The 27,728-nt window shown below is 40.1% G+C and overlaps 1 protein-coding gene across 1 annotated transcript in view; it reads left to right on the top strand.

The window, feature by feature from the left end:
- Window positions 1-27,728, top strand: part of LOC124619168 (WD repeat and FYVE domain-containing protein 3) — a 297,546-nt gene that overhangs the window by 99,339 nt on the left and 170,479 nt on the right. Inside the window, exons 17-19 of the mRNA XM_047145406.1 lie at window positions 9,748-9,929; window positions 13,552-13,886; window positions 17,756-17,971. Of these exons, the coding sequence (XP_047001362.1) occupies window positions 9,748-9,929; window positions 13,552-13,886; window positions 17,756-17,971 (733 nt within the window). The remainder of the gene's footprint in view (window positions 1-9,747; window positions 9,930-13,551; window positions 13,887-17,755; window positions 17,972-27,728) is intronic.

Genomic DNA, 27,728 nt, shown 5'->3' with positions numbered 1-27,728 from the left:
GGCGGAAGGTGCACGTGCCCGTCGACCTGGGACCGGACCGCAGCGACGCACGGATGCACGCCAAGACCGTAGGATCCTACGCAGTGCCGTAGGGGACCGCACCGCCACTTCCCAGCAAATTAGGGACACTGTTGCTCCTGGGGTATCGGCGAGGACCATTCGCAACCGTCTCCATGAAGCTGGGCTACGGTCCCGCACACCGTTAGGCCGTCTTCCGCTCACGCCCCAACATCGTGCAGCCCGCCTCCAGTGGTGTCGCGACAGGCGTGAATGGAGGGACGAATGGAGACGTGTCGTCTTCAGCGATGAGAGTCGCTTCTGCCTTGGTGCCAATGATGGTCGTATGCGTGTTTGGCGCCGTGCAGGTGAGCGCCACAATCAGGACTGCATACGAGCGAGGCACACAGGGCCAACACCCGGCATCATGGTGTGGGGAGCGATCTCCTACACTGGCCGTACACCACTGGTGATCGTCGAGGGGACACTGAATAGTGCACGGTACATCCAAACCGTCATCGAACCCATCGTTCTACCATTCCTAGACCGGCAAGGGAACTTGCTGTTCCAACAGGACAATGCACGTCCGCATGTATCCCGTGCCACCCAACGTGCTCTAGAAGGTGTAAGTCAACTACCCTGGCCAGCAAGATCTCCGGATCTGTCCCCCATTGAGCATGTTTGGGACTGGATGAAGCGTCGTCTCACGCGGTCTGCACGTCCAGCACGAACGCTGGTCCAACTGAGGCGCCAGGTGGAAATGGCATGGCAAGCCGTTCCACAGGACTACATCCAGCATCTCTACGATCGTCTCCATGGGAGAATAGCAGCCTGCATTGCTGCGAAAGGTGGATATACACTGTACTAGTGCCGACATTGTGCATGCTCTGTTGCCTGTGTCTATGTGCCTGTGGTTCTGTCAGTGTGATCATGTGATGTATCTGACCCCAGGAATGTGTCAATAAAGTTTCCCCTTCCTGGGATAATGAATTCACGGTGTTCTTATTTCAATTTCCAGGAGTGTATAATACCTAGACACCTCATAGTGAACCACATATTGTTCCACCAATACTCTTTAAACAATGTGTGTGAATTACTTGATCAACTTGCTTTTATCTGCAAAGGATGTATGAGGTGTGATCAAAAAGTAATTTTTGTTTTTCATAAAGATTCTTTATTTATTCATCAGTAACAACTTTGTCTCCTTCAAAGTAGTCCCCCTCAGATATGATACATTTATGCCAGTGCTTTCCCCAATCTTGGAAGCATTTCTGAAACTCACTTTTCCATTATGGTGTTCAGCTCCTTCAGTGATTCTGTTTTTATCTCGTCAATGGTGCCAAAACAACGTCCTTTCATGGTTCTCTTCAGCCTTGGGAATAGAAAGAAGTCGCAGGGGACCGTGTCTGGTGAATACGGCGGCTGAGGCAACACAATGGCCTTGTTTTTTTCAAAAAAAATTATGAACAAGTATTGAGATGCAAGCAGGAGCATTGTCGTGATGCAGTTTCCACAAGTGGTTGTACCATAATTCCGGTTGTTTTCTTCAGATTGCTTCATGCAAACAGCGCATAACTTCCAGGTGATATTCCTTATTGACCATGTGACCATAAGGCAGGATCTTATGATGCACTGTCCCATTGTTGTCAAAGAAAACAATGAGAAGAACCTTCATATGTGATCGAACTTCATGAATTTTTTCGTTGCTTACTCTTCAGGCAGTTTCCATTAGTACGATTGGTCCTTGGTTTTGACATTCCATACACCCATGTTTTGTCACCTGTTTCCTTTAGAAGTTGTCAACTTCATTCAGCAATTCCTGAGCGATGTCTACTTGTCATTTTTGGTCGAAATTCAACAATTTTTTAATGAACTTTTCTGCTACATATTTCATGCCCAAAACATTCAGAAACATTGATTGGCATGACACAACAGATATGCTGACATTGTAAGCAACTTCTCTGAAGTGGTGATTCAGGGATTTTCCAGAACCATTTTCTTTGCTTCTTCCACATTGTCGCCAGTAACTGATGTGCTAGGGCATCCAGGGCAATCATTGTCTTCAGCGTCTTGTCAAAGACCTTTAAAATGTTTATACCACTCATAAACTCTTGTCTTATTCATAGTAGATTTGCCAAAAGCCACAGTCACCATATCGAATGGGGTGCTGCACTTTATTCTATTTTCCAAGCAAAATTTAATGCAAATTGTTTGGTACATCTTTTTCTGAAGTAAAAATTCACCAAGCACTTGAAAACACATGTAACCTTTCTGACTGGCAGAAAAAAAAAAAAAAAAAAAAATTGAAACTGCTGAATATGCAAATATAAAAAAATTATTGGTTGTATAAATCTCGCAAAATGAATAAATTTCAATTACTTTTTCAATCACACCTCATATGTAGAGATATAACAACGAAAACAATCAATTATTGACAAAATTATTTAATTGGATAGATAAAAAATCTACTCACCAAGTGGTGGCAGAACACACACATATTAGAGAATTGGCAAGCTTTTGGAGCCAGTGGCTCCTCTTTCAGGCAGAATGGTTGAAGGCGAATGAAGAAAGGTGAAGAAAAAGGACTGGAGAGCTCAAGGAAAAGGAGTAGATCTCGGGAAAGTCACCCAGAATCGCAGGTCAGGGGAGACTTATCGTACAGGATGAGAAGGGAAGACTGTTGGGGACTACATCGGACGAGATTTGAAAACCTTAGAGCTTAAAGGTGGAAGACAGGGTAATATGCAGACAAGAGATTACTGCTTAAACATCATGCATGAGTTAATAGGAGTGAAAAGCTAAGTGCATTGTATGTTTTAGAGATGGGAGGGGGACAGTGAAAATTAACAGGTCAGAAAATTAAATATGTAGAAAACTAAAAGGGAGTGGGGTGAAGAGTAGTTGCTTTAAAGAAATGCTGATACTGAAGAAATTATGTAAATTAAGGCTAAATGGGTGGTGAGAACCAACGACATCATGTAGTGCCAGTTTTCACCTGTGGAGTTCTGAGAAACTGGTGTTTGGGGGAAGAATCCATATAGCATGTGTGGTGAAACAGGCACCAATGTCACAAATGTCAGGTTGTAGAGCATGCTATGCAATAGGATATTGCGAGTTGCCAGTATACACCCTCTGCCTATGACCATTCATCCAAATTGATAATTTTGTGGTGGTTATGCCGATGTAGAAGGCCGAACAGTGTTTACATAATAGCTGGTATATGACGTGTCGTTTTGCAGGTGGCTCTCCCTTTGATAGTACATGTTTTGTCAGTTAGAAGGGTGCATAGAGCAAGTCTTGCAGTGGAGATGGACACAAGGCTAGGGAGATGGGCGCAGAAGGAGCATAAGGTCTGACAAGAATATTGTGGGGATTGGGAGGGCAACGGAAAGCTATTTCAGACAGAATGGATCTCATTTCAGGGCACGATTTTAGGACGTATGGTCCTGTCAAAGTAGCTAATTAACACATTTCAGACCAAGATAATACTGAGTCACCAATGTTGTGCTCTGAAGCTGTTTTGTGGAGTGATCAGCAGTACCAGGATTAGATGTGATGGTCTGGGAAATCTGATTTTTAACTAGGCTGGAGGGGTAATCACGTCCACCGAAGGCTGAGGTGAGAGTGGTGGTGTATTGCTGTAAAGAGTCTGCATCTGAACAAATATGTTTGCCTTGAATACCAAGGCTGTAAGGGAGACAACATTTGACGTGGAAGGGAAGGTATCTGTCAAAATCTCAGTACTGTAGGTCAGTTTGAATTACAGTTATGGAATTTTGATGGCCGACACTATATGTAGAGGTGTCAGACCGCTCACGTAGACCTTCACTGACATACTCCTTTCGCTCAAGTGTTATAGCAGTAGATCCTTTGTCTGATGGGAGGATAGTGATGGAGTCATCCACTTTTAGGGAACATAGAGCCTGGAGCTCTTCAGAGGACGGGTTTGGTTAGGGTCATGTTGTAGGGATCTGAGGAAGGGTTGTGAAGCAATGCTGGATGTAAGGAATTCTTGGAAGGCTTGTAAGGGATGATTTTGAGGTAGTGGTGGTGGATCAAGTTGGGATCGTGGTCTGAACTGTTCAAGACAGGGTTCAATGTCAGGTGTGCTGTTGGAAAGGTTTTGGGATTGGGTTGCAAAGTGATATTTCAAATGGATTTTGCGTGTGAATGAAAGGTGGTCCTTCACAAAAGCAGCATGATGAAATGCATGTTTAGGACTGAAAGTGAGGCCCTTAGATATTACAGATAATTCAGAAGGGGAGAGTACTTCAGACGAGAGGTTAAGGACTCTGTACTATTGTGACTGATTCTTGGGACTATGGATTATTCTTGGTCTGGGAGGCAGTGGTGAAGGCTGTGGGATGTTAAGGAGGTTGACCAAGCTCGGTTTGTAGGAGAGGAGTGTTAGTTGATGGTGTGGCTGTTTAGGGAGCTGCAGAGGGACAGGAAGGGAAATACCATTTTTCAGGTAGTTTAGGAGAAGGTGGGATAGCTTTTTGAGGTGAAGTCTGGCATGTTGTTGCAGTTTGAAGTTGGCTTGGCAGATGATACCATTCAAGGAAACATGAGGAGCAGATAACTGCAGGATTTTGCAGATGGGGAAATAGGGACTTTCAGTGTTAGGTCTTATGGAGTAACTCCAAGGGACAAGCAAGTTTCAGAGAAAAGAATGTGGGACCTTAGTTTTGATAGTACAAAGGCATGTTTTCGAAAAGAATGGATGTAGTATGAGATAGGATTCATCATGGCTAGAGAGGACAGTTTGGAGAGTTATAAATAGTGGGCGTGGAAAAAAAAAAAAAAGAAGAAGAGGGGCAAGGAAAAAGTTGGAAAAATTAGAAAACGTGCAATTCTTTGTGAAAACATGCCTTTGCACTATCAAAACTCTTCCGTCTCAGCATTTGAGTGAGCTCCCTGCCGCCGCTGGATAAGCAGCACCCAGCAGCGAGTTGCACTCTTAGCTCACTTATTTGTTTTATAGTTTAATTCTTAATTTCTTTGCATTTTTTGGGTACTTGCATAGTTTAATTCACAAATTCGGGCTTATTATAGTATTTGAGAGTTGCAGCATCGCATTTTAGTACCTGTATAGTGTAAATTCACGTAGTCGTCAGTCATCTGTTTGTTTTGAACAGCTTGTGAGATAAAAGAGAGGAAAAAAATTGTTAGGAATGGATAGGGACTATGCCTGTTGTGTACGGATTCAGGAGGAATTGGCCACCATCTGTAAACAGCTGGAAGCTGTGCTGGCCATGGTAGACAGGCTCCAGGCTGTTGCCCTGGGCTTCAGTGACATTGGGACACCTGAGGCGAGCGCTTTGGTGCCTCTGGAACCTGTAGTATCACGTGGGATCTCTGATGCCAATGCGCCCTCAGATTCGGACGTCCCCGCCGGTCGACACTTGCCTGACGGTGATTGGCAAACCGTGGTGGGGTCGCGAATCTCTGGGCAGAAGGCGAAAGTTGGTTCTGGCTGCAAGGCTGTACCCTTACACCTCCGTAACAGGTTTTAGGTACTGCCCACTGCTGAAAGTACTTCTGAGCCAGCAAGGGCGGCCTCACCTGTTGCGGCAGTGGCCGGTCTTCCTGAGAGGTCTGGACAAGTGCAGAGGGGGGGATTGCTTGTCGTTGGGAGCTCCAGTATTAGGCGGGTGATTGATCCCCTTAGGGATGAGCAGCTAAGGACGGGAAGAAAGCCAATGTGCACTTCGTGTGCATACTGGGTGGAGTCATCCAAGATGGGGAAAGAGTCCTTCCGAATGCCATGAAGGGTACAGGGTGCAGGCAACTGCAGGTGGTGGCTCATGTCGGCACTAATGATGCGTGTTTCTATGGATTGGAAAAGATTCTCTCTTGTTTCCGATGGCTGTCTGAGTTGGTGAAGACTACCAGTCTTGCTAATGAGATGAAGGCAGAGCTCACCATCTTGCGGCATTGTCGACAGGACCGATTGCGGACCTTTGGTACAGAGCTGAGTGGAGATTCTGAATCAGAGGCTCAGACAGTTCTGTGACCGTGTAGGCTGCAGATTCCTCGACTTGCACCATAGGGTGGTGGGGTTTCAGGTTCCGCTAAATAGGTCAGGTGTCCACTACACACAGGAGGTGGCTACGCGGTTAGACAGTCTTGGTAAAGATCAAAAAGGGCTCCAGTCTCAAAGGGTACAGGACAAAGAAACGACGGGAATCAATCAAGCAACAGTTGGTATTGTAGTCGTAAATTGTTGTAGCTGTGTTGGAAAAGTACCAGAGCTTCAAGTGCTGATAGAAAGGACTGAAACTGAAATCATTATAGGAACAGAAAGCTGGCTAAAGCCGGAGATAAATTCTGCCGAAATTTTTACAAAGGGGCGTGTTCATAGGTGATAAATTAAGTAAAGTAGGTGGTGGTGTGTTTGCGTCTGTTGGTAGTAATTTATCTTGTAGTGAAGTTGGAATAGATAGTTCCTACGAATTGCTATGGGTAGAGGTTATATTCAACAGCCCCACCCCCCACCCCCCTCTGACTCAAATGATGTAATAGCTGAGTGGTTCAAAGAAAACTTCAATCTCATTTCAAATAAGTACCCCACTCATACAGCTATAATTGTTGGAGAGTTAACCTACCTTCGATTTGTTGGCGAAAACACATGTTCAAAGCTGGCGGTAGACAGAAAACATCTTCCCAAGTTGTACTAAATGCTTTCTCTGAGAATTACTTTGAACAACAGATTCATGAACCCACATGAATTGTAAATGGTTGCGAAAACACACTTGACCTCATAGCCACAAATAATCCTGATCTAATAGAGACCGTTATGACTGATACAGGGATTAGTGAACACAAGGTGATTGTAGTGAGTCTCAAAACCATATCAGCCAAAACCACTATACGTAAATGCAAAATATATCTATTTAAAACAGTAGATAAAAATTCGCTTGATGCCTTCCTAAGAGAGTGTCTTCATTCCTTCCAAGCTAATTATGTAAGTGTAGACCAGATAGGCTAAAATTCAAAGATACAGTGTCGACAGCAATAGATAGATTCATACCGCATAAGTTAATAAGAGACGGGACTGATCCACCATGGTACACAAAACCTGTCAGAACACTGTTGCAGAAGCAACGAAAAAAGCATGCCAAATTCAGAAGAACGCAAAATTCCCAAGACTGGCTAAGTGTCATGGAAGCTCGAAATTTAGTGCGGATGTCAATGCGAGATGCTTTTAATAGTTTTCACAATAAAACATTGTCTCAAAATATGGTAGAAAACCCAAAGAGTTTCTGGTCATATGTAAAGTACACCAGTGGCAAAAGAAGTCAATACCGTCACTGCTAGATAACGATGGAAATGTTACCGATGATGGTGCCACTAAACCGGAGTTACTGAATTCAGTTTTCTGTAATTCCTTCATGAAAGAAGCTGAAGTAAATATTCCAGAATTCAAAACCAGAACAGCTGTTAGTGTGAATGACATAAAAGAAAATATCTTAGGTGTTGTGAAACAACTCAAATCAACCAGATGGTATAGTAATCAGGTCCCTTTCAGAGTAGGTATACACAATAGCACCTTTCTTAGCAATCATATACAACCACTCACTTGACGAAAGGTCTGTTCCTAAAGACTGGAAAGTAGCACAGGTCACGCCAATATTCAAGAGGGGAAATAGGAGTGAATCATTGAATTACAAACCCATGTTACTGACCTCAATTTGCAGTAGGATTCTGGAGCATATACTGTACTCGAACATTATGAATCACCTTGAAGAAAATGAGTTATTGATACATAACCAACACGGATTCAGAAAATATTGTTCTTGTGCAACACAGCTAGCTCTTTAGCTCTTTATTCCCATGAAGTAATGAGTGCTGTACACAAGGGATCTCAGATCGATTCCATATTCTTAGATTTCCAGAAGGCTTTTGACACCATTCCACACAAGCAACTATTAATTAAATTGTGTGCAGATGGATTATCGTCTCAGTTGTGTGACTGGATTCATGATTTCCTCTCAGAGAGGTCACAGTTTGTAGTGATAGACGGTAAATCATTGAGTAGAACAGAAGTGATATCTGGCGTTCTGCAAGGTAGTGTCATAGGCCCTCTGCTGTTCTTGATCTACATAAATGATCCAGGTGATAATCTGAGCAGCCCCCTTAGATTGTTTGCAGATTTCGCTGTAATTTACTGTGTAGTAAAAATCATCAGACGATCAATCCAATTACAAAATGATCTAGAGAGAATTCCTGTATGGTGCGATAAGTGGCAGTTGGCATTAAACAAAGAAAAGTGCGAGGTCATCCACATGGGTACTAAAAGAAATCTGATAAATTTTGGATATATGATAAATCGCACAAATCTAAGGGCCGTCAATTCGACTAAATACCTGGGAATTACAATTACGAGCAACTGAAATTGGAAAGACCACGTAGATGATATTGTGGGGAAGGTGAAACAAATACTGTGCTTTGTTGGCAGAACACTTAGAAGATGTGACAAACCCACTAAAGAGAGAGCCTAGATTACACTTGTCCGTCCTCTGCTGGAATATTGCTGCACAGTATGGGATCCTTGTCACGTAGGTTTGACGGAGGATATTGAAAAAGTGCAAAGAAGGGCAGCTCGTTCCGTGTTATCGCGCAATAGGGGTGAGAGTGTAACTGATATGATATGCGAGTTGGGGTGGCAGTCACTGAAAAAAGACAGTTTTCTTTGCGGCGAGATCTATTTATGAAATTTCAGTCACCAAATTTCTCTTCCGAATGCGAAAATATTTTGTTGACACCCACCTACGTAGGGAGAAATGATCATCATAATAAAATAAGAGAAATCAGAGCTCGGACAGAAAGATTTAGGTATTCCTTTTTCCCATGCGCCATCCGAGAATGGAATGGTAGAGAAGTACTGTGAAAATGGTTCGATGAACCCTCTGCCAGGCACTTAAGTGTGAATTGCAGAGTAACCATGTAGATGTAGATGTTTGTTCACTGTAACTATTCTTTGCTTCACTCCGTTTTAGTTTTCTACATCTTTCATTGTCTTTCCCATCTATTTTTCACTGCGGCCCCCTCCCCTCCCACCTCTGTCATTAGCTTTTACTTTTATTAACTCAAGCATGATGTTTAAACAGTAATCTCCTTTTCATTCACCCTTCTTTGTTCCCATTCAACCCTTCTGCCTGAAGAAGAAGCCACTAGCTCCAAAAGTTTGGCAATTACAACTGTCTTTTATGTGTGTGTTCTGCTGCCTCATATGTAGAGAGGTTGATAGCTTTTCTTAAAAAGTGGTACAAGTTAAAATAATGTCTTTATACTTGTCTGGAGTAATGTAGCAATTTCAAGCCCTCAGTTTTTGAGTGAATTCAGTAATTTCAGCCACCCAAAAAGTGACTATCAAAAATGACCTTGCAGTGCCCATTCCTTTTTGTGTGTGAAACTAAAGGATTGTTTTCACGTAATCAGAGAAACGAAGATTAAGGTTTAACATCATGTTGAGAGAGTTGCAGGATCAGATCTTGCCTCAGTTTTCAGATGAGTCCTTTAAGTACATAAACCTGGTCATGTAGGATTGTGGAACCCACAAAAATATGGCAAGAGTGGTACTGAGGCTTATCTGCATTTTACAGTATCCAGTAGATTATTAATTACTAATTCATATGCAATAAATAGCTTTTAATCACTTTGGCATAATTCATTATTAGTTAGTTTTGTGTGTTTGATCATTTGATGTAAGAATGGGAAAAGAAGTATTTGTGTTATTTGTGCTAGGTACTGAAGAGTCTCGTTCGATCAGAGCGAAATCAGCAGATAATGTGTGAAGCTGGGCTACCTGGACAGTTGTTGGCATGCGGCCGTGCAGCACTTGAAGAAGACACGCATCCTCTTCACCCTCCACTTCAGTACATGTTGGAGCGATTAGCAGCCCAAACTCTAGAACCACGAGATCTCAGGTTAGAATCTGTTGTCTGTGTGTCATATTTCGTGAAATCAGTATTCTGTAATTGTACGCAGTGTCACATTAGTATTTTTTTGCCAGAAAACAGTATAAAGTAGTTACCATTGATCTCATTTCTCACTCTCTGGATTGAAGTTGAATCACTTAATAAAAGAATGGTGGCCTGATCCTGTAAAAAACATTATAATATGTTGTTAGACTGATTGTGAAGGTTTGTGATGAATAGAGTTTCTTAGATGTGAAGATACACTTCATAGTCATATTGTATTTCATTGGAAGAGAAAACTTTTCTGGCCAATCGATATAAATAACAAAGATCAGCTTAGCAGCATGAATAAATCAAGATGAAGTTAAAACAACCACAAGATACTTAAAAAATAAACTGTAGATTAGATGATGTACCACATGTTTAAGAAATGTGGAAAACAAATAAATTGTGAGACAACAGACGTATGGGGCAAAAAATTTATCAAGAATACAGACATTAAGAACTGGAATTAAAAGTGCAAATGGTCTGAATTGCTGATGACACACACAAGATTCAGAGTCACATAATGCAAACTGGAAGTGGTGCATATCCGGTAGAACGTGACTCTAAGGAACAGCTCATAGTGATAGACTACATAATACTAAAGAAGTAAGTGCCTGACAGTCATGAGGTTATGCCGACACACTTTGTAATGACTGAACCAAAGAAATAGAATAGTAGTACATGTTAATGTCAGAAATTGAATTTAATGGTATGGAAATGTGAATAAAATGTAGTCTAGACCTTTGTCGGTGGTGGCTGTTAACCTGAGAATTGAGACAAAGCCAAAGTAATATGGGATGGTAAGTGACAAGGGACAGTGGGCTTGTGATCTTCCATGGTGAGCAGAACAAAGAAACAGTAAAGAGCAGCAGATACTGAGTAGTAGATCAACAAAAATAACCAATTTTTGAAAATATAAGTAATTGGATAGATAAAAAAACTAATCACCAAGCAGCAGCCGTAGAACACACATACAAAACATATGAGAGTTTGCTAGCTTTTGGAGGTAGTGGGTTTTTCTTCTGACAGAAGGGCTGAAGAGGAAGGAAAATGGGTGAGTGAGAAGTTTGGTGACATTTAGGAAAAGGAGTAGAGCTCAGGAATGTCGCACAGAACTCCGGGTCAGGGGAGACTTACCAGATGGGATGAGGACAGAAAGAAAGGCTGGTTGCTAGGAATGTGCCTGGACAAGATTGGAAAACCTGGGAACGTAAACGTGGAAGAGGGTAATATGCAAGACAAAGATTACTGCTAAAACATCATAAAGGAGTTAATAAGAACAAAACGCTAAGTGTTTTGGATGTGATAGAGGTAGGAAGGGGACAGTGAAAAAATAGTAGTCAGAAAATAAAGTAAATAAGGGAATAAAGAGAGGAATAGTTAATGTGAAGAAATGCTGGGACTGAAGACATTAATGTGAATTATGGCCAGGTGGGTGGTGAGAACCAATGACATCATGTAGTGTCTGTTTCCATCTACAGAAACTGATGTCTGGGGGGAGAATCCAGATAGCACGTGTGGTGAAACAGGTGCTGAGGTCATGAATGTCATGTTGTAGAGCATGCTTTGCAACAGGATATCGTGTGTTGCCAGTATACATTCTCTGCCTGTCCCCATTCACCATAACTGTTAACTTGGTGGTAGTCATGCCAACATAAGAGGCCAAACAGTGTTTGCATAATTAACAAAATGTTCCAGGCTGTTATACCATGGTCGAATCAATTTCACATTAAAATGCTTCTCGCTCGCTATGAGCCAGGATGTGAACTGCACATTCAAAGAAGCTACAATCCGCATTGAAAATGTCCTCTGCAGATGGGGATGAAACATTGAGTTTTAATGTGAATTCCATTTGACCACAGCATAATAGCCCAGAACATTTTATTAACTGTGACATTTCTGGCTGTGAAAGTTTACATTTTTACAGCATTTGCATAAGAGCCAGTATAAAACGTACCCCATTAAACAAGAAGTTGTATAGCAGGTGTTATGCAGACACTGTTTGGCCTCTTACGTCAGCGTGACTACCAAAAAGTTACCAGAATGAATGGGCATAGTCAGAGGCAACACACAATATCCTGTTGCAGAGTACACTCTAAAACATGACAGTTGTGACCTCAGTGCCTGTTTCACCACATGTGCCATCTGCAGTCTTGTCCCCAGACACCAGTTTCTCAGAACTTCGCAGGTGGAAACTGGCACTACATGATGTTGTTGGTTCTCGCCTCCCACCTGCCCTTAACTTACATTAATTTCTTCAGTCTCAGCATTTCTTTACAGTTACTATTCCTTACCTCACTCCCTTTTTGCTTTCTACATATTTAGTTTTCTGGTGTGTCTATTTTTCACTGTCCCCCTGCCACCTTTATCACATCCAATACACTTAGATTTTTGCTCTTATTAGCTCCTGCATGATGTTTTAGCAGTAGTCCTTGTCTTGCATGTTGCACTATCCTCTCCTTTAAGCTAAGAGGTTTTCCAGTCTCATCCAATGCAGTCCCCAACAATCAGTCTTTCCTTCTCATCCCGACTGTTAAGTCTCCCTTGACAAGGAATTCTGGGTGACTTTTCCAAATTCTACCCCTTTTCCTAAATGTCACCAGTCCTTTTCCCTCACCCCTTTTCCTTCCCCTTCAAACCTTCTGCCAGGAGGAGGAACCACTGGCTCAGAATGCTAGCAAACTAGTATATTTTGTATGTTTGTTCTCCTGTTGCTGCTTTGTGAGAAGATTTTTTATCTATCCAGTTGCTTACACTAAGCAGTAGGCTATTTTAAAATGTGTCACCATTACCTGAGCTGGTACAGCTGCTCAGTCTTTTTCTGAACAGTATGTAAATAACAAAAGGATACTGTCATAATTTGGAAAAATCTTGCATTCTCTTATTTTTGGTTTATTGGAGGTAGATTAAGAAACCAAACTAAGATATGTTCATGAAACAAGCTTCTGGAGAGTGGGATTGCTATCCTGAAGTACGAGTCACCAGAATGTGTCATAATGGCATATGAAATATAGTAGGACAAAGATGTCCAGATTGTTGACAATGTTAAGAGCCAACATTTGGTATTCTTATTTTATTAAATAAATAACAGTGCTAGATAATAGATACAACTGCTACTCTTATATATTTTTTATATCTGGCTGCTACATTTTTCAACAGTTAATAACAAACAGTTGGTAATTTATCACTTTGGCTCTAGTTGGAAATTGAAACAGTTATTGTTTGCAAGAAGACAACAGTAATTGGACCATTAATCTTTTTCAGATAATACAACATATTGACCACATGACTTAAATTAGAAAGTCTGATGTCCTTGAATCTTTTAGTCTTTCCAAGCAATCATGAATCATTATTTGTTCTTTGGATTTTGTGAACTACATCATTATAGCTAAGGCAGTGTTGCCAATTTTAGAATAATACTGTAAAAAAAAAAGGTAAAATTTCTGGCATACATTTAAGGCATACATTTAAAAGCTCATTTGCAAATATATAACTGTTATTTAAGAAACTTTTCATTTGAAATATATCTATAATGTTCTTGTGTAGATAATTTCCACTAGTAAGGGACTACTGATTACTTTTGCAGAGAATTTCTTCGACTTGGCGATCCACTGTGCTGCATTTCCATGGATGATGTTGACCGTATTTATCCATTGCGACCGCCTCATTGTAAGCCTGGTGGTCCTGTTCCATTAACACGTGTGAAAACTCTTGTGTCTATGACAACGCCACGTGATTTTCGTACTGTGCATGGGAGCTCCATACTGCCTCCATTTGTTGAATTCGATATGTCAGCTGAGGGTTTTGGATGTTTATATCTGCCAAGTGTAGCACCTCAGAGCCCATCAGGACCACCTGTCGTCACTGTGGGTGGTTTAGGAGTCCCAGCTGATACAAGTGTTGTTGGCGGCATTGGATCAGGTGAATCCTGTTTATAGATTTTTGTTGCACAATTAAGTGAATTTTGTGATCTTTTTTTCCCTTATCTGTGTAATTTGACTTTAAATGAATCTTTTGTGTGAACTATGCTTTCAGTCACAGAGAGATCCTGAAACTGAGATGAGATGTTGATAAAAGTAACATTACATTATACTACTTGTGTAATATTCTGTTTATACTTTCTATAGCAGGATTGCAAATTAACATGTTATTGTGTCTGCCTTCCAGATGAGTGTTTCAAAGATGTGGGGACAAGTACATTTGTCTTACTATATAAATAATTTCTTGTCAGATTTCCTAAGTAGTAATGCCTAAACATTTTATATCATTCATAACTACAGGCAAAAATTGTGCAATTAAAGTCAGAGAATGTTTGGTCACTATCACTTCTGAAAGTGTTGTGATTATTTGCAAACATTAGAAGAGTGAGAACTGTATATGAATGGAAACAGGTATTTATTGCAGAGGGAGAGGCAGAGCATGAAAGAGGGAGGCTGATTTGAAAGAGGTGGTAATTTTTATAGAAGGAAATGGAGTGACTTCAAAACAATTTATCTCATCACCAATAAATGCTATGAGGAAATATCCATTTGCTGGAATGTCAATATTAGAACAATTAAATGTCATGGAATGCGAGTAAGACAGATGTGCTTCAAATTTGAGTTTTTTCTTTGTAGGTAAGCAATTTTAAAGATAGGTGTGTGGTTATTTCTGCAGTACATTGTAACGTGCTGATAGATTAAAACTGTGTGCTGGACCAAGAGTTAACTTTGTCTTTCACAGACAGGTGCTCAGCCAGTTGAACTATCCAAATGTGACTCACACCCCACCTTTGCAGCTTTGCTTCCACCAATACTGCATTTGAGTCATGCTTGGATAGCTAAGTCAGCAGAGCACTTGACTGTGAAAGACAAAGATCCCTAGTTTCAAGTCCCAGTCTAGCACACAGTTTTAATCTACCAGGAAGTTTTAAATCAGCATACAATCCACTGCAGAGTGAAAATTCATTCTGGTGCATATTGATTGTAAAGTCTTGCAGAATGTCAGCCCTACAATTGACAGCCTCTTCCTGACATACTGTGTTTTTTATTGCTAGAAAACCCTACATTTTCATACTTTGAAATGTATTTTGTCTTTTATGGTAGCACATATCCTAACTCACTTTAATAAACATTCTTCAGCTTAAATAGGTAGTCTGAGTTACATTCATCTGGATCTCTGTTTGCCAGTAAGCTACATTCATGTTATGACTGATTCTTCTTTTCTTGGATCTTCTGGAACCGTATTCATCTGCAGCAGACCTATATATTGTTGACAGCAGCTCAATTCTGATAAATACTAGTTTTTCACTTCTCTCTTGTAAGCACAGGTTGTCCATAATTATACTTCCAGTTTTTACATGCTACAGAAAGAGAATTACTGCTCAGAATGATGTCAAATTTGATCAGCATATTATTGACACAGGTGGAAACATCATGCACAAAAAAAAATGTAAAGAAAATTTTACAAGTAGATGGTGGTGCAAGAGTCTTAACGTAGATGGTGCTGTAAGTGTCTTAACATGAATGGAGTCAGCTACAAATGGCAGATGAATTGCAATCAGTTTTTAGTCATTCTGGAACCAAAAACCACGTAAAAACCAAAATGACTTCGGTTTCTAATTGTCATGAGACTAGCGCAAGACATGTTCAATAACCTGTCTACCGTTTTCTGCCGCAAGTTGAAATCAAGAAACTGCACATTCCACAACAGGTTGGAATGTCTTAGAGGTCATGTTCAGAATGTGTTGTGAAATGCATACCTTCAATTCAGCTACATTTGTAAGTGGAGCCCGGACACAATACTGAGATCGGGTGATGTGGTCATCCTGGCTGTAGGAAAATGATGGCTGATAATTCTAAATTTCCGAAATGTTTCTGCAGCAGCCACTTCACTGGCTATGCAGTGTGTGGAGGAGTGCCATCTTGCATAGAAATGATCCTACACACATGTACACACTGCTGAAGGGTTGGAATGATGCTGGTGTGCAAAAGACTCTTGCAGCTTTTACCAGTGATGAGGTAACAGGATTGGCAGGACTTGTCTCCTTGAAAAAATATGGCCCTGCGACACAAAGTGCCATCAACCTCCACCACACAGTCACCTTTGCAGAATAAAGTTGTACCAGTTGATGAACAAACAAATTTTTTGTTGGTCATATTCTGCAGTTTCCTTGGAGATGGAAATGGGCATTATCTGCCCACAGAATGTTTCATTGCCATTCATTGTCTGCTTCCATGCAAGCAAGAAATTCCAGGGAAAAAGTATATCTTGGTGGCAGGACAGCTTCTGAATATGGGTGATTTCATATGGATAGAAGTGCAGGATGTTTCATAGGATTTTATGCACCACCCTCAATGGCATGTCAAACCTTCGAGGAATTCCCCATGCACTGTGTATTTGCACACCACCGCTTGATGTCTCCTGCAATGCGGTGGCCTCATCTTCGACAAATGTCGCATCAGTGGCTTTCCTCCCACTGCCACATTGCACTTCAAAGGAACCTGTCTTTTTGAATCTTGTAATCATTTGCTCCAGAGTCTTAGCAGGCATCAGACCAATGCCTGTTTTCGTACCCTTGAATGTGTGGAACTCCTGTAGGGCTACTGGCGCACAGTCACCGTTCTTGTAAAAGAGCTTTACCAGCAGTGTGTGATGCTTCAAGGAGCTATTGGTCAGATTTTCGTTAAATTGTTTTTATACCCCCATGGTGTTTTCCCTTGCTTCAATAATATGCTGTTCAAATTCGATGTCATTGTGAGGAGTGGTTTTCTGTTTACAGAATTTTGAAACTGAAACTTGAATTATGAACATCTTGTATGTTAGTCATGGACTTACTTCTCAGTTGACATGCCATGTGTGGTACAATATGTTAAATGGGCCATAATAGTTCTAACAGCCTATGGCACCCAATTTTTCTTGGCACATTTGAATTCACTCCTTATTTGGACTTACTGGCAAAATAAACTACCACAGAAAAATATTAAAAAGAGACAGTACTTACTAGTTTCACATGGTAGTTTCTGACCTTCCATATATCCAGATCACAGCAATCACTCATTCAGCACTGTCACGAAAGATGTTATTCTGTATGTACTTGTAGTATTATGTGTGGATTAGTTGTCTTGTCTGTCTTTTCCATCTCACAAACTTATGCATTCAAACTCCAACTCTCAATTTCGTTCTCCTTACGCCCAAGAGGAGTGTATAAACTAATTGTTACACCAAATACTTATGATGTGTGTGGAAAATCATATCTGTAAGCACATTAGATCATCAATGTGTCTGATGATAAAATGTGTGGTTATAAAAATATTGTCTATTTGACACTGCAATTTAGCTTATTTTATGTGCCCTCTTGAAACCATTTGCTTTTTTCTTGAAAATAAATTACTTTTGAAGTTTGTGTCATGCACAAAAGTGAGTCGCAAGTAATGACACCTTCTGATTTTGTAAGTGTAGTCATAGCAAAGAATTATCTTCTAAACTTACTGACCTCTGGGCCATTGCTTGATTGAGTAAAAAATAATCAATGACAAATGTTTTGGAAGTTTACAGGAAAATGCAGAAGCTGCAAATGTTTGAGCACTGACTGCACAATTTTCTAGGTCATAGAGCCAGCAGTTTTCTCACATTGTTACAATAGTTAGTACATGCTTTGCAAATTTAATTGATAAATGTTGCTAACTAACATTTTTAATTTCCTTGAGTATGGTAACTGCACTGTTAACCAATGAGGTTTCATACCTGTACTCATGCACAAGAACTATTTATTGTATTACATTTTAATTTTATTTGTATCTGGATTTTAGGTGACAGAATGTTCCCACCACAGACTGGTTTGAGCTACTCGTCATGGATTTGCGTAGACAAGTTTTCGGATCCACGCACAGATCCACACTGTGTTCGGTTGCTCACACTTGTTCGCAATGGCCGCGATCATCATCTAATTTGTTTAGCTGTAGTGCTGTCAGCAAGGGACAAGGCTGTAATTGTTTCCACCCAAGAAACTGTGATGCCCCATAGTAGTAAGTAATTGAGTTTTAATATTTGATTACAGTGGCATATAAAATTTGCATATTGGGCTAGGGCTTCATGTAATGTGGTGATTTAAGAAAAAAGATTTTTAGTAGAAAACGAAATTATGAGATCAAACAAAAAGCTAGGAATGATAAGAACTTTTATTTTTTAAGTATGTTTATGCACCACCCATCATTAATCTGCTGGCGAATGGCTGCCTTTCATTGTTTTACATTTCCTTCTTTCTTCTAGTTTATATGATCATAAAATTATAACATTAATGCTCATGTTTTTCTTTTTGTAAACTTTCAAGAAATTTTATGTAATGTTCTTCTATTGTTGTTATTATTATTATTATTATTATTATTATTATTATTATTATTATTACTTATACCTTTATGCTACTACATCAGAACTGTATGGGTTTGAAATCCAAATGCTTGAAATTTTTACACGTTATCGTTGTAATCAGTTTTCCTCAAATCTGTAAGTGAAGATAAATACAAAACTGTGCTTCAACATTTATATCAGTGATCGGGACTGTTGACAACAGCTTTTATTACAGTTACTAATCCAAGTGTATTCAGCTTCTGACCAATATCAATTTTAAAGAGATTACAAAAATGAATTTACTTAAAAAGGCATTTAAAAGGAGCTGTTACACTGTAGATTGTACCCAGTGAAGAATTTCTTTGCTAACACAGAGAATGGGCTTGATAAAAAAAATTAACAGAATTATATAATAATAATAATCCCCGTGGAGGCCCGGGAAAAGAATAGGCCTCCGCTATGTTCTACCAGTTGTAAAAGGCAACGAAAAGAACAAACCACTAATAGGGCTAACCCCCCTTTTAGTGTGATTAGTTGGTTCAGGACAGAACTAAAGAAGCCTCGGACAAGCGCCGTCATGGTCGGGGACGACGCTTGAACCCTATGCCCGCCCACAATGGTAACGACACTGCTAGCCAACTGGAAAATGATTTAAATCCAAATAGAGGTGTTTTGCAGGATATGCTTCCTGAAATCACCCTAGAAGGAAAATAAAGACAGAGGATGAGATGGTCAGATGAAGTTAATCGACACCTCATGTTCTGTTATTACCAATCAACAAACCTAGGAACCAACACAACTGGATACAGATCACAAGTATACACAACATTTATTACCAGATACCCAGAATTAAAATTTTTAACAGAACAACGTCTAGCTGATCAGATTCGTGTAATACTCAAAAATAACAGGATACCCCAGTCAGAATTAGAGAACATCAAACAACAAGTACAACAAATACTTGAACAAAATAATGTGCAATAAGAAGAAGAAGAAAATACAGTAATGGACTCAAACATCCCAGAGCAAACAAACAAAGACCAACACGCATCAATTAAACAATCAGAGGAAAACGAAATCTTAAGACAGCCACCAGAACAAGCACAAATAGAACACGAAGAGACACACATGTTAGATATAGAAGAGAAATTTCAGCTGACATATATAGAATACAAAGACACAAATGCAGACATTAGACCATTCTTGCATAGACTGCCAAATAACCCACAAGTCGAAACAACAATAAAAACTATCAACACAATCATACACAACAAAATAAATGAAAACACAACTATGGAAGAGTTACAACTACTGGTTTATATAGGAGCACTCACTACACTAAATATACACACTAGGCAGAGATCAGAACAAACCAACACACAGAAGAAACCCACAAAACCAGCATGGCAACACAGGCTACAGATCAGAATAGAAAAACTGAGAAAAGACATTGGACAGCTAACACAATTTATAAGAAATGAAATGTCAGAAAAAAAACGAAAAAGGTTAGGTAAAATCTCACAACAAGAAGCGATTGAGCAATTAGATGAAAAGAAGCAGAAATTACAAGCATTGGCCAACCGACTTAGAAGATCCAAAAGAAGTGAAAATGGAAGGAAACAAAACCAAACATTCAACACAAACCAAAAGAAATTTTACCAGACAATAGATAACACACACATTAAAATAGACAATCCACCAAACATAACAGACATGGAACACTTCTGGAGCAACGTATGGTCAAACCCGGTACAACATAACAGGCATGCACGGTGGATACAAGCGGAAACAGACACATACAAGATGATACCACAAATGCCTGAAGTGCTAATTTTGCAACATGAAGTCACCCAAGCAATTAATACTACTCACAGTTGGAGAGCCCCTGGAAAAGATGAAATAGCAAATTTCTGGCTAAAGTAGTTCACCTCAACACATTCACATCTAACTAAATTATCAACCTGCCAGCGCTTTTGTTCGGTAAGTCACCTCATCTTTGTTTCTATATATAATTTTTCCCACGTGGAATGTTTCCTTCCATTATATTGATAAATTATTTAACAGTTACATTGCAGACCCATACACATTCCCTGATACACTTACACATGGAATAACTTATCTGAAACCTAAAGATCAAGCAGACACAGCAAACCCAGCTAAATATCGCCCCATAACATGCCTACCAACAATATACAAAATATTAACTTAAGTCATTACACAGAAATTAATGACACATACAACACAGAACAAAATTATAAATGAAGAACAAAAGGGCTGTTGCAAAGGAGCACGAGGATGTAAAGAGCAACTGATAATAGATGCAGAGGTGACATATCAAGCTAAAACTAAACAAAGGTCGCTACACTACGCATACATTGATTACCAAAAAGCTTTTGATAGTGTACCCCACTCATGGTTACTACAAATATTGGAAATATACAAAGTAGATCCTAAATTGATACAGTTCCTAAACATAGTAATGAAAAATTGGAAAACCACACTTAATATCCAAACAAATTCAAATAATATCACATCACAGCCTATACAGATTAAGCGTGGAATATGCCAAGGAGACTCATTAAGTCCTTTCTGGTTCTGCCTTGCTCTGAATCCATTATCCAACATGCTAAATAATGCAAATTATGGATACAATATTACTGGAACATACCCACACAAATCACACATTTGCTATACATCGATGATCTAAAACTACTGGCAGCAACAAATCAACAACTCAACCAATTACTAAAGATAACAGAAGTATTCAGCAATGATATAAATATGGCTTTTGGAACAGACAAATGTAAAAAAAAAAAAAAAAAAATAGCATAGTCAAGGGAAAACACACTAAACAAGAAGATTACATATTGGATAACCACAGTGACTGCAAAGAAGTGATGGAAAAAACAGATGCCTATAAATATCTAGGATACAGACAAAAAATAGGAATAGATAATACAAATATTAAAGAAGAACTAAAAGAAAAATATAGACAAAGACTAACAAAAATACTGAAAACAGAATTGACAGCAAGAAACAAGACAAAAGCTATAAATACTTATGCTATACCAATATTGACCTACTCATTTGGAGTAGTGAAATGGAGTAACACAGACCTAGAAGCACTCAATACAGTTACCCGATCACAATGCCACAAATATAGAATACATCACATACATTCAGCAACAGAAAGATTCACATTAAGCAGAAAGGAAGGAGGAAGGGGATTTATCGACATAAAAAACCTACATTATGGACAGGTAGACAATTTAAGAAAATTCTTTCTAGAACGAGCAGAAACTAGCAAAATACACAAAGCAATCACTCATATAAATACATCGGCTACACCACTGCAATTTCATAACCACTTCTACAACCCTCTAGATCACATAACATCAACAAATATGAAGAAAGTAAATTGGAAAAAGAGAACACTACATGGCAAGCACCCGTATCATCTAACACAGCCACACATCGATCAAGACGCATCCAACACATGGCTAAGAAAAGGCAATATACGAGGGCGGTTCAGAAAGTAACCTCTGATTGGTCACAGTGCGGGTTGTGGGGGGAGTAGCGACGCCATCTGTGCGTTCACGCACTCAACAGGTCAGTCGGCATCAAGCCGTGGTTGAGTGAAGGTCGTACCTGTGCTAGTTTAGTTTTTGTGGCAGCTTGAAATGTGTGCTGCAATAGAAAACCCCGCCAAATGTGAAGTGCGTGCTGTCATAAGGTTTTTTACAGTCAAAGGATATTCTGCAGCAGCTATTCATCGTGAGCTTTGTGCCGTGTACGGACCAAGAGTTATGAGTGAAGGAGTTGTCCGTGAATGGGTACGTTTATTTAAAAGTGGACGAGAAAACGTTCATGATGAAGAGAGGAGTGGTAGACCATCATTGGTGACTGACGAACTCGTTCAGACAGTTGATGCAAAAGTTCGTGAAAATCGACGTTTCTCAATGTCGGAGTTGTCTACTGGTTTTCCATAAGACTCTCTTGTACGAGATAGTGACAGCAAGATTGGGTTACCATAAGTTCTGTGCACGATGGGTGCCCAAAATTCTTACCGATCACCACAAAACTCAAAGAATGGCCTCTGCATTAGACTTTCTGTCACGTTATGAGGACGAAGGAGAACCATTGTTAAACAGAATCGTGACCGGTGACGAAACCTGGATTAAGTACGTGAACCCTGAGACAAAAGAACAATCAAAGATGTGGGCACATTCAAATTCGCCTACCAAACCAAGAAAAGCCTCGCAAGATTTTTCTGCCAGAAAACTGATGGCAACGGTGTTTTGGGATGCCAAAGGGGTGGTGTTGGTTGAATTCATGGAACGTGGTACGACCATTAATCAAGACGTGTACTGTGAAACAATAAAAAAGTTACGACGGGCTATACAGAAAAAACGCCGTGGTATGCTGACTTCCGGTATCATTTTTTTGCACGATAACGCCCGTCCTCACTCTGCTCGCAGAACAACGGCCCTTCTTGAGTCCTTCAAGTGGGACGTTATCAACCATCCACCTTACAGCCCAGACCTGGCGCCAAGTGATTATCACCTCTTCATGCATTTGAAGAAATGGCTCGGGTCACAGCGGTTTGATGACGACGAAGAGCTCAAAGATGCGGTCACAGGCTGGCTCCAGGCACAAGCGGGTGATTTTTATGCAGAAGGAATTTCAAAGCTTGTGAAGAGATACGATAAGTGCCTCAATCGCTATGGAGACTATGTAGAAAAATAGTGCAAAGATGTAGTTGTAAGATGTATATATTAAAATATTTTTATTTAACTTGGTGTATTTTTTTTTAAATCAACCGGAGGTTACTTTCTGAACGGCCCTAGTATACAGTGAGACGGAAGGATTCATGATTGCAATACGGGATCAAACAATAAACACCAAATATTACAGCAAGCATATTATTAAAGATCCCAATACCACAACAGATAAATGCAGACTTTGCAAACAACAAATAGAAACAGTAGATCACATCACAAGCGGATGTACAATACTAGCAAATACAGAATACCCCAGAAGACATGACAATGTAGCAAAAATAATACACATACAAGTATGCACCACAAAATGTACTGGAGAACGATGAATACAAATTATACTGGAACAGAGCCATTATAACAGATAAAACAACACCACATAACAAACCTGACATCATACTCACCAATAAAAAGAAGAAATTAACACAACTAATCGAAATATCCATACCCAATACAACAAATATACAAAGGAAAACAGGAGAAAAAATTGAAAAATACATCCAACTGGTTGAGGAAGTCAAGGACATGTGGCATCAGGATAAAGTTGACATTATACCAATTATACTATCAACAACAGGAGTCATACCACACAATATCCACCAGTACATCAATGCAATACAGCTACATCCAAACATATATATACAACTACAGAAATCTGTAGTTATTGATACATGTTCAATCACCCGAAAGTTCCTAAATGCAATATAACAGATACCGTACAGTTAAAAGGAAGTCACGCTTGATCAAGGTCCGCGTCACTTTCCATTTTTAACCAGACCTAAGGTCTGAGAAAGGAAATAAGATAATAATAATAATAATAATAGTAATAGTAAATCATCTCTTTCTTTTACACAAAACTTTTGCACTGTAACATTTTCTTTCTTTCTATCTATCCATCTTTTTTCTGTAAATTGAAACCCTGACTCCAGGCTTTGCAATAGATAGCACTGACATTGAGAGAAGCATATGGGATGTAGCACACACAATATCAAAGCTAAACATTGCCACGATGGGCCTGATTTATGAAAGAGTGTTTTAATGTTCAGTGAGGTTGCACTGTTTTAAACAGACTGGCCTCATATTCAGGAGGACTGAGGCATCAGTCACTATCCAGCCATCCTGATACAGGTTTTCTGTGGTTTCTCTAAATTATTTTCCTCTGTAAAGCCTGGTCAACTATCCATCCCATCCTTCTCAAACTGGACATGTATTTATGTAAATGCGTGTATATGTGACTCATGGTTTTTGTTTTTAAACTGTAATACCATGACAAGACCAATATCCTTGTAAAAGTTATCCACAGGTGAATTAAACAGCTACTGAAAACATTCTCAAATGGGGATACCGATAATATTAGTGATACAGCTGTTGAAACATCAACTCATTTGTTGTACTGCTATGAATGGACAAGTACAAAGGCCACAAGAACAATTATGAGTAGTGGAAACTTGGGGTTTGTTGGGAGGGAAAGACAGCAAAGGGAAGATCTGATGAACAAAATTAATAGAGTAAGATTTAAACAATGTTCACACATGGGGGGTTAAGAAGCTATGTCACAATTGGCAGCAATATCACTATACTAAAGCTATAAAAGCAGCAGATTTTTAGACCCTATCACTAAGGGGGTTGGGGGGTGGTGGTGGTGGTGGTGGTGGTGGTGGTGGTGGTGGTGGTGGTGGTGGTGGTGGTGTACATTTGAGTTAGTCCTAAAGTTATCTATTACTCTATATATAACATTCAGTAAAGTTATTAATGTCCATGGAAGTAAGTGGCTCTTGTTGAAACATTTTGAGCCATTTCCTTTATATCTAAATATGAATGTAAAAAGAATCAAGGCACCCTATCTTCATTCCTTCACAACCTCAACACCTTCTCTCCCATCCACTTCACGTGATCGTCCTCAACCCAGCGTGCCTCCTTCCTAGAAGTTGACGTCCTCCTCTCTGATGGCTCCATCTGCACTTCTGTCCACATTAAACCCACCAACCACACCTGCATTTTGACAGCTGTCATCCCTTTCACACCAAAAAATCCCTCCCATACAGCTTGGCTTCCTGGGGACAGCATATCTGCAGTGACAAAAACTCCTTTGCTTAGTATGCTGAGGGTCTCACCAAGGCCTTCACAGGCAGGTACTATCCCCCAGACCTAGTCCGCAAACACATCTCCCATACCATTTCCCGTCACACCCCCATCTTCCCACCACCCCGACAAACCAGTCACAAAGAAGTGTCCCATTCATTCGTTCATCAACCAGTATCACCCCGGACTGGAACAACAGAACCACATCCTTTTCCACCAGTTTGATTACCTATCATCGTACCCTGAAATGAGGAACATCCTACCTGAGAAACTTCCCACCCCTCATAAAGTGGTTTTCCATCACCCAACCAACCTCTACAACATCCTAGTCCATTCATATCCCATTTCCAATCCCAACCCCTTGCTGCAAGGATCATATCCCTGCAGAAGACCCAGGTGTGAAACCTGCTCAATCCACCCACCCAGCACTTCCTATTCCATTCCTGTGACAGGTTTATCCTACTCCATCAGGGGCTGGGTCACCTGTGAAAGCTACCATGTCATTTACCAACTCTGCTGCAGTCATTGCACACATTTTTTTATTGGTATGACTACCAACCGAGACGGCCTTGCTGTAGTTGATACACCAGTTCTCGTCAGGTCACCGAAGTTAAGTGCTGTCAGGCATGGCCAGCACTTGGATGGGTGACCATCTGGGCCGCCATGCGCTGTTGCCATTTTTCAGGGTGCACTCAGCCTCGTGATGCCAAGTGGGGAGCTACTCTACCGAATAGTAGCGGCTCTAGTCAAAGAAAACCATCATAATGACTGGGATTGCAGTATGCTGATCACACACCCCTCCTATCCTCAGCTGAAGATGACACGGCAGTCAGATGGTCCCAATGGGCCCCTTGTGGCCTGATGACAGAGTGCATGGCTGCCAACCAGGTTGCTTCAAATCCTTCTCCTGTTTCTACTTTGTTGAATCACATCTCTTTCCTGGGTTCTTTGGGCCTTCTCCTTTTGCATTATACTTCTGGCACCTTCCCATTCCTGTCTCAAATACAGGAAGTTGTACTTATTAATTCAACTAATGTAATCAGAGGATTGAGAGAAATCGCTTATGGAGTTCTCCAAAACTCAGTCTATGGCCTGTCATTGTTCCTTGGTTGTAATCAATCCAAGCATACATACAATGTAATTGAAACAATCAAGTTTGACAAAATAATGTAATTGTATAGGTAAAAAGTCTGATTGTCGGGGACTGCCAGAAATCCGTCTTTCCTTCTCATCCCGTCTGGTAAGTCTCCCCTGACCTGTGGCTCTGGGTGACTTTCCCAAAGCTACCCCTTTTCCTAGACCTCTCTAATCCTTTTCCTTCACCCGTCTTCTTTTCCCTCAACCCTTCTGCCTGAAGGAGGAGCTACTGGCTCCGAAAGCTTGCCTGATTATAACCTCCTCCTCCTCCTCCTCCTCCTTCTTCTTTGTGTGTGTGTGTGTGTGTGTGTGTGTGTGTGTGTGTGTGTGTGTGTGTGTTCAGCTGCCACTTGGTAAGTAGATTTTTTATGTATCTAATTACATTTTTTATACAATGTAATTAGATAGATAGAAAAATCTACTCACAAAGCAGTGGCAGGAGAACACACGCATAAAAAAGAGCTTTTACTTATGCAAGCCTTCGGAGCCGGTGGCTCCTTCTTCCAGCCGAAGGGTTGAAGGGGAAAAAGAGAGGTGAAGGAAAAGGATGGGAGAGGTTTAGGAAAAGGGTAGAGCTTGAAAAGTCACCCAGAACCCTAGGTCATGGGAGACTGACTGTACAGGATGAGAAGGAAAGCTTGCATACAAAACAGAAGAAATGGTAAAAAATGTTCTTAACAGTATCATTGACTGAGATTCTGCAAATCTCTGAATTTTGAAAAGATAGGTGTTCAGTTCTGCACATCTCGATGTACTACACCAATGAGAAGTGTAACACATGGTAAGGCTATACAGATGTGAGTTAGTAATTCCTATCCACCATCTTTTACACATTACGGTAATAGAAATTCTTCTGTGGAATAGGAGGAATTGTCAAGTAGAAACTTTCCAAATTTTACTTTGCTGTCTGTCAGACATTTTATATCACTGGATAGGCGATCCAAAATATTTGTTGCTGCATTGTGCACCCCTTTTGATGCTAAAGACAACTTTAATGTGGAGTAATGAATGCCATTTTTTCTTCTGGTATTCTATTATGTACATCATTGTTCCTTTTGAACTGTGGTGGATTATTTAACAAATATCATGAGGGAATAAATATACAGTGAAGCAGTAGTCAGAACATCCAACTCCTTAAACAGATGTCTACAAGAAGGTTGTGGGCGAGCACCACATATTATTCTTACAGCATCTTTTTAGCAATGAAGACACTTTCTTAAAGATAAGTTAACCCAGAAAATTATTCCCTATGACAATACTGGACGAAAATATGTAAAATATCTCAACTAACTGATACGTCTCTCTCCAAGATTTGCAGTGATTCTGAGTGCAAAAGTGGTTGTATTAAGTTGTTTTAGGAGTTCCAAAATGTGCTTTTTCCAGTTTAAATTATCATCAGTATGGACACCTAAGAATTTTGAAGTTTCCACCTTATTTA

This window comes from Schistocerca americana, chromosome 1 (assembly GCF_021461395.2).
Source record: "Schistocerca americana isolate TAMUIC-IGC-003095 chromosome 1, iqSchAmer2.1, whole genome shotgun sequence".
NCBI classification, from domain to species: domain Eukaryota; kingdom Metazoa; phylum Arthropoda; class Insecta; order Orthoptera; family Acrididae; genus Schistocerca; species Schistocerca americana.
Note: the sequence above shows the minus strand (reverse complement) of the source record. Positions and strands in the feature narration are given on the sequence as shown.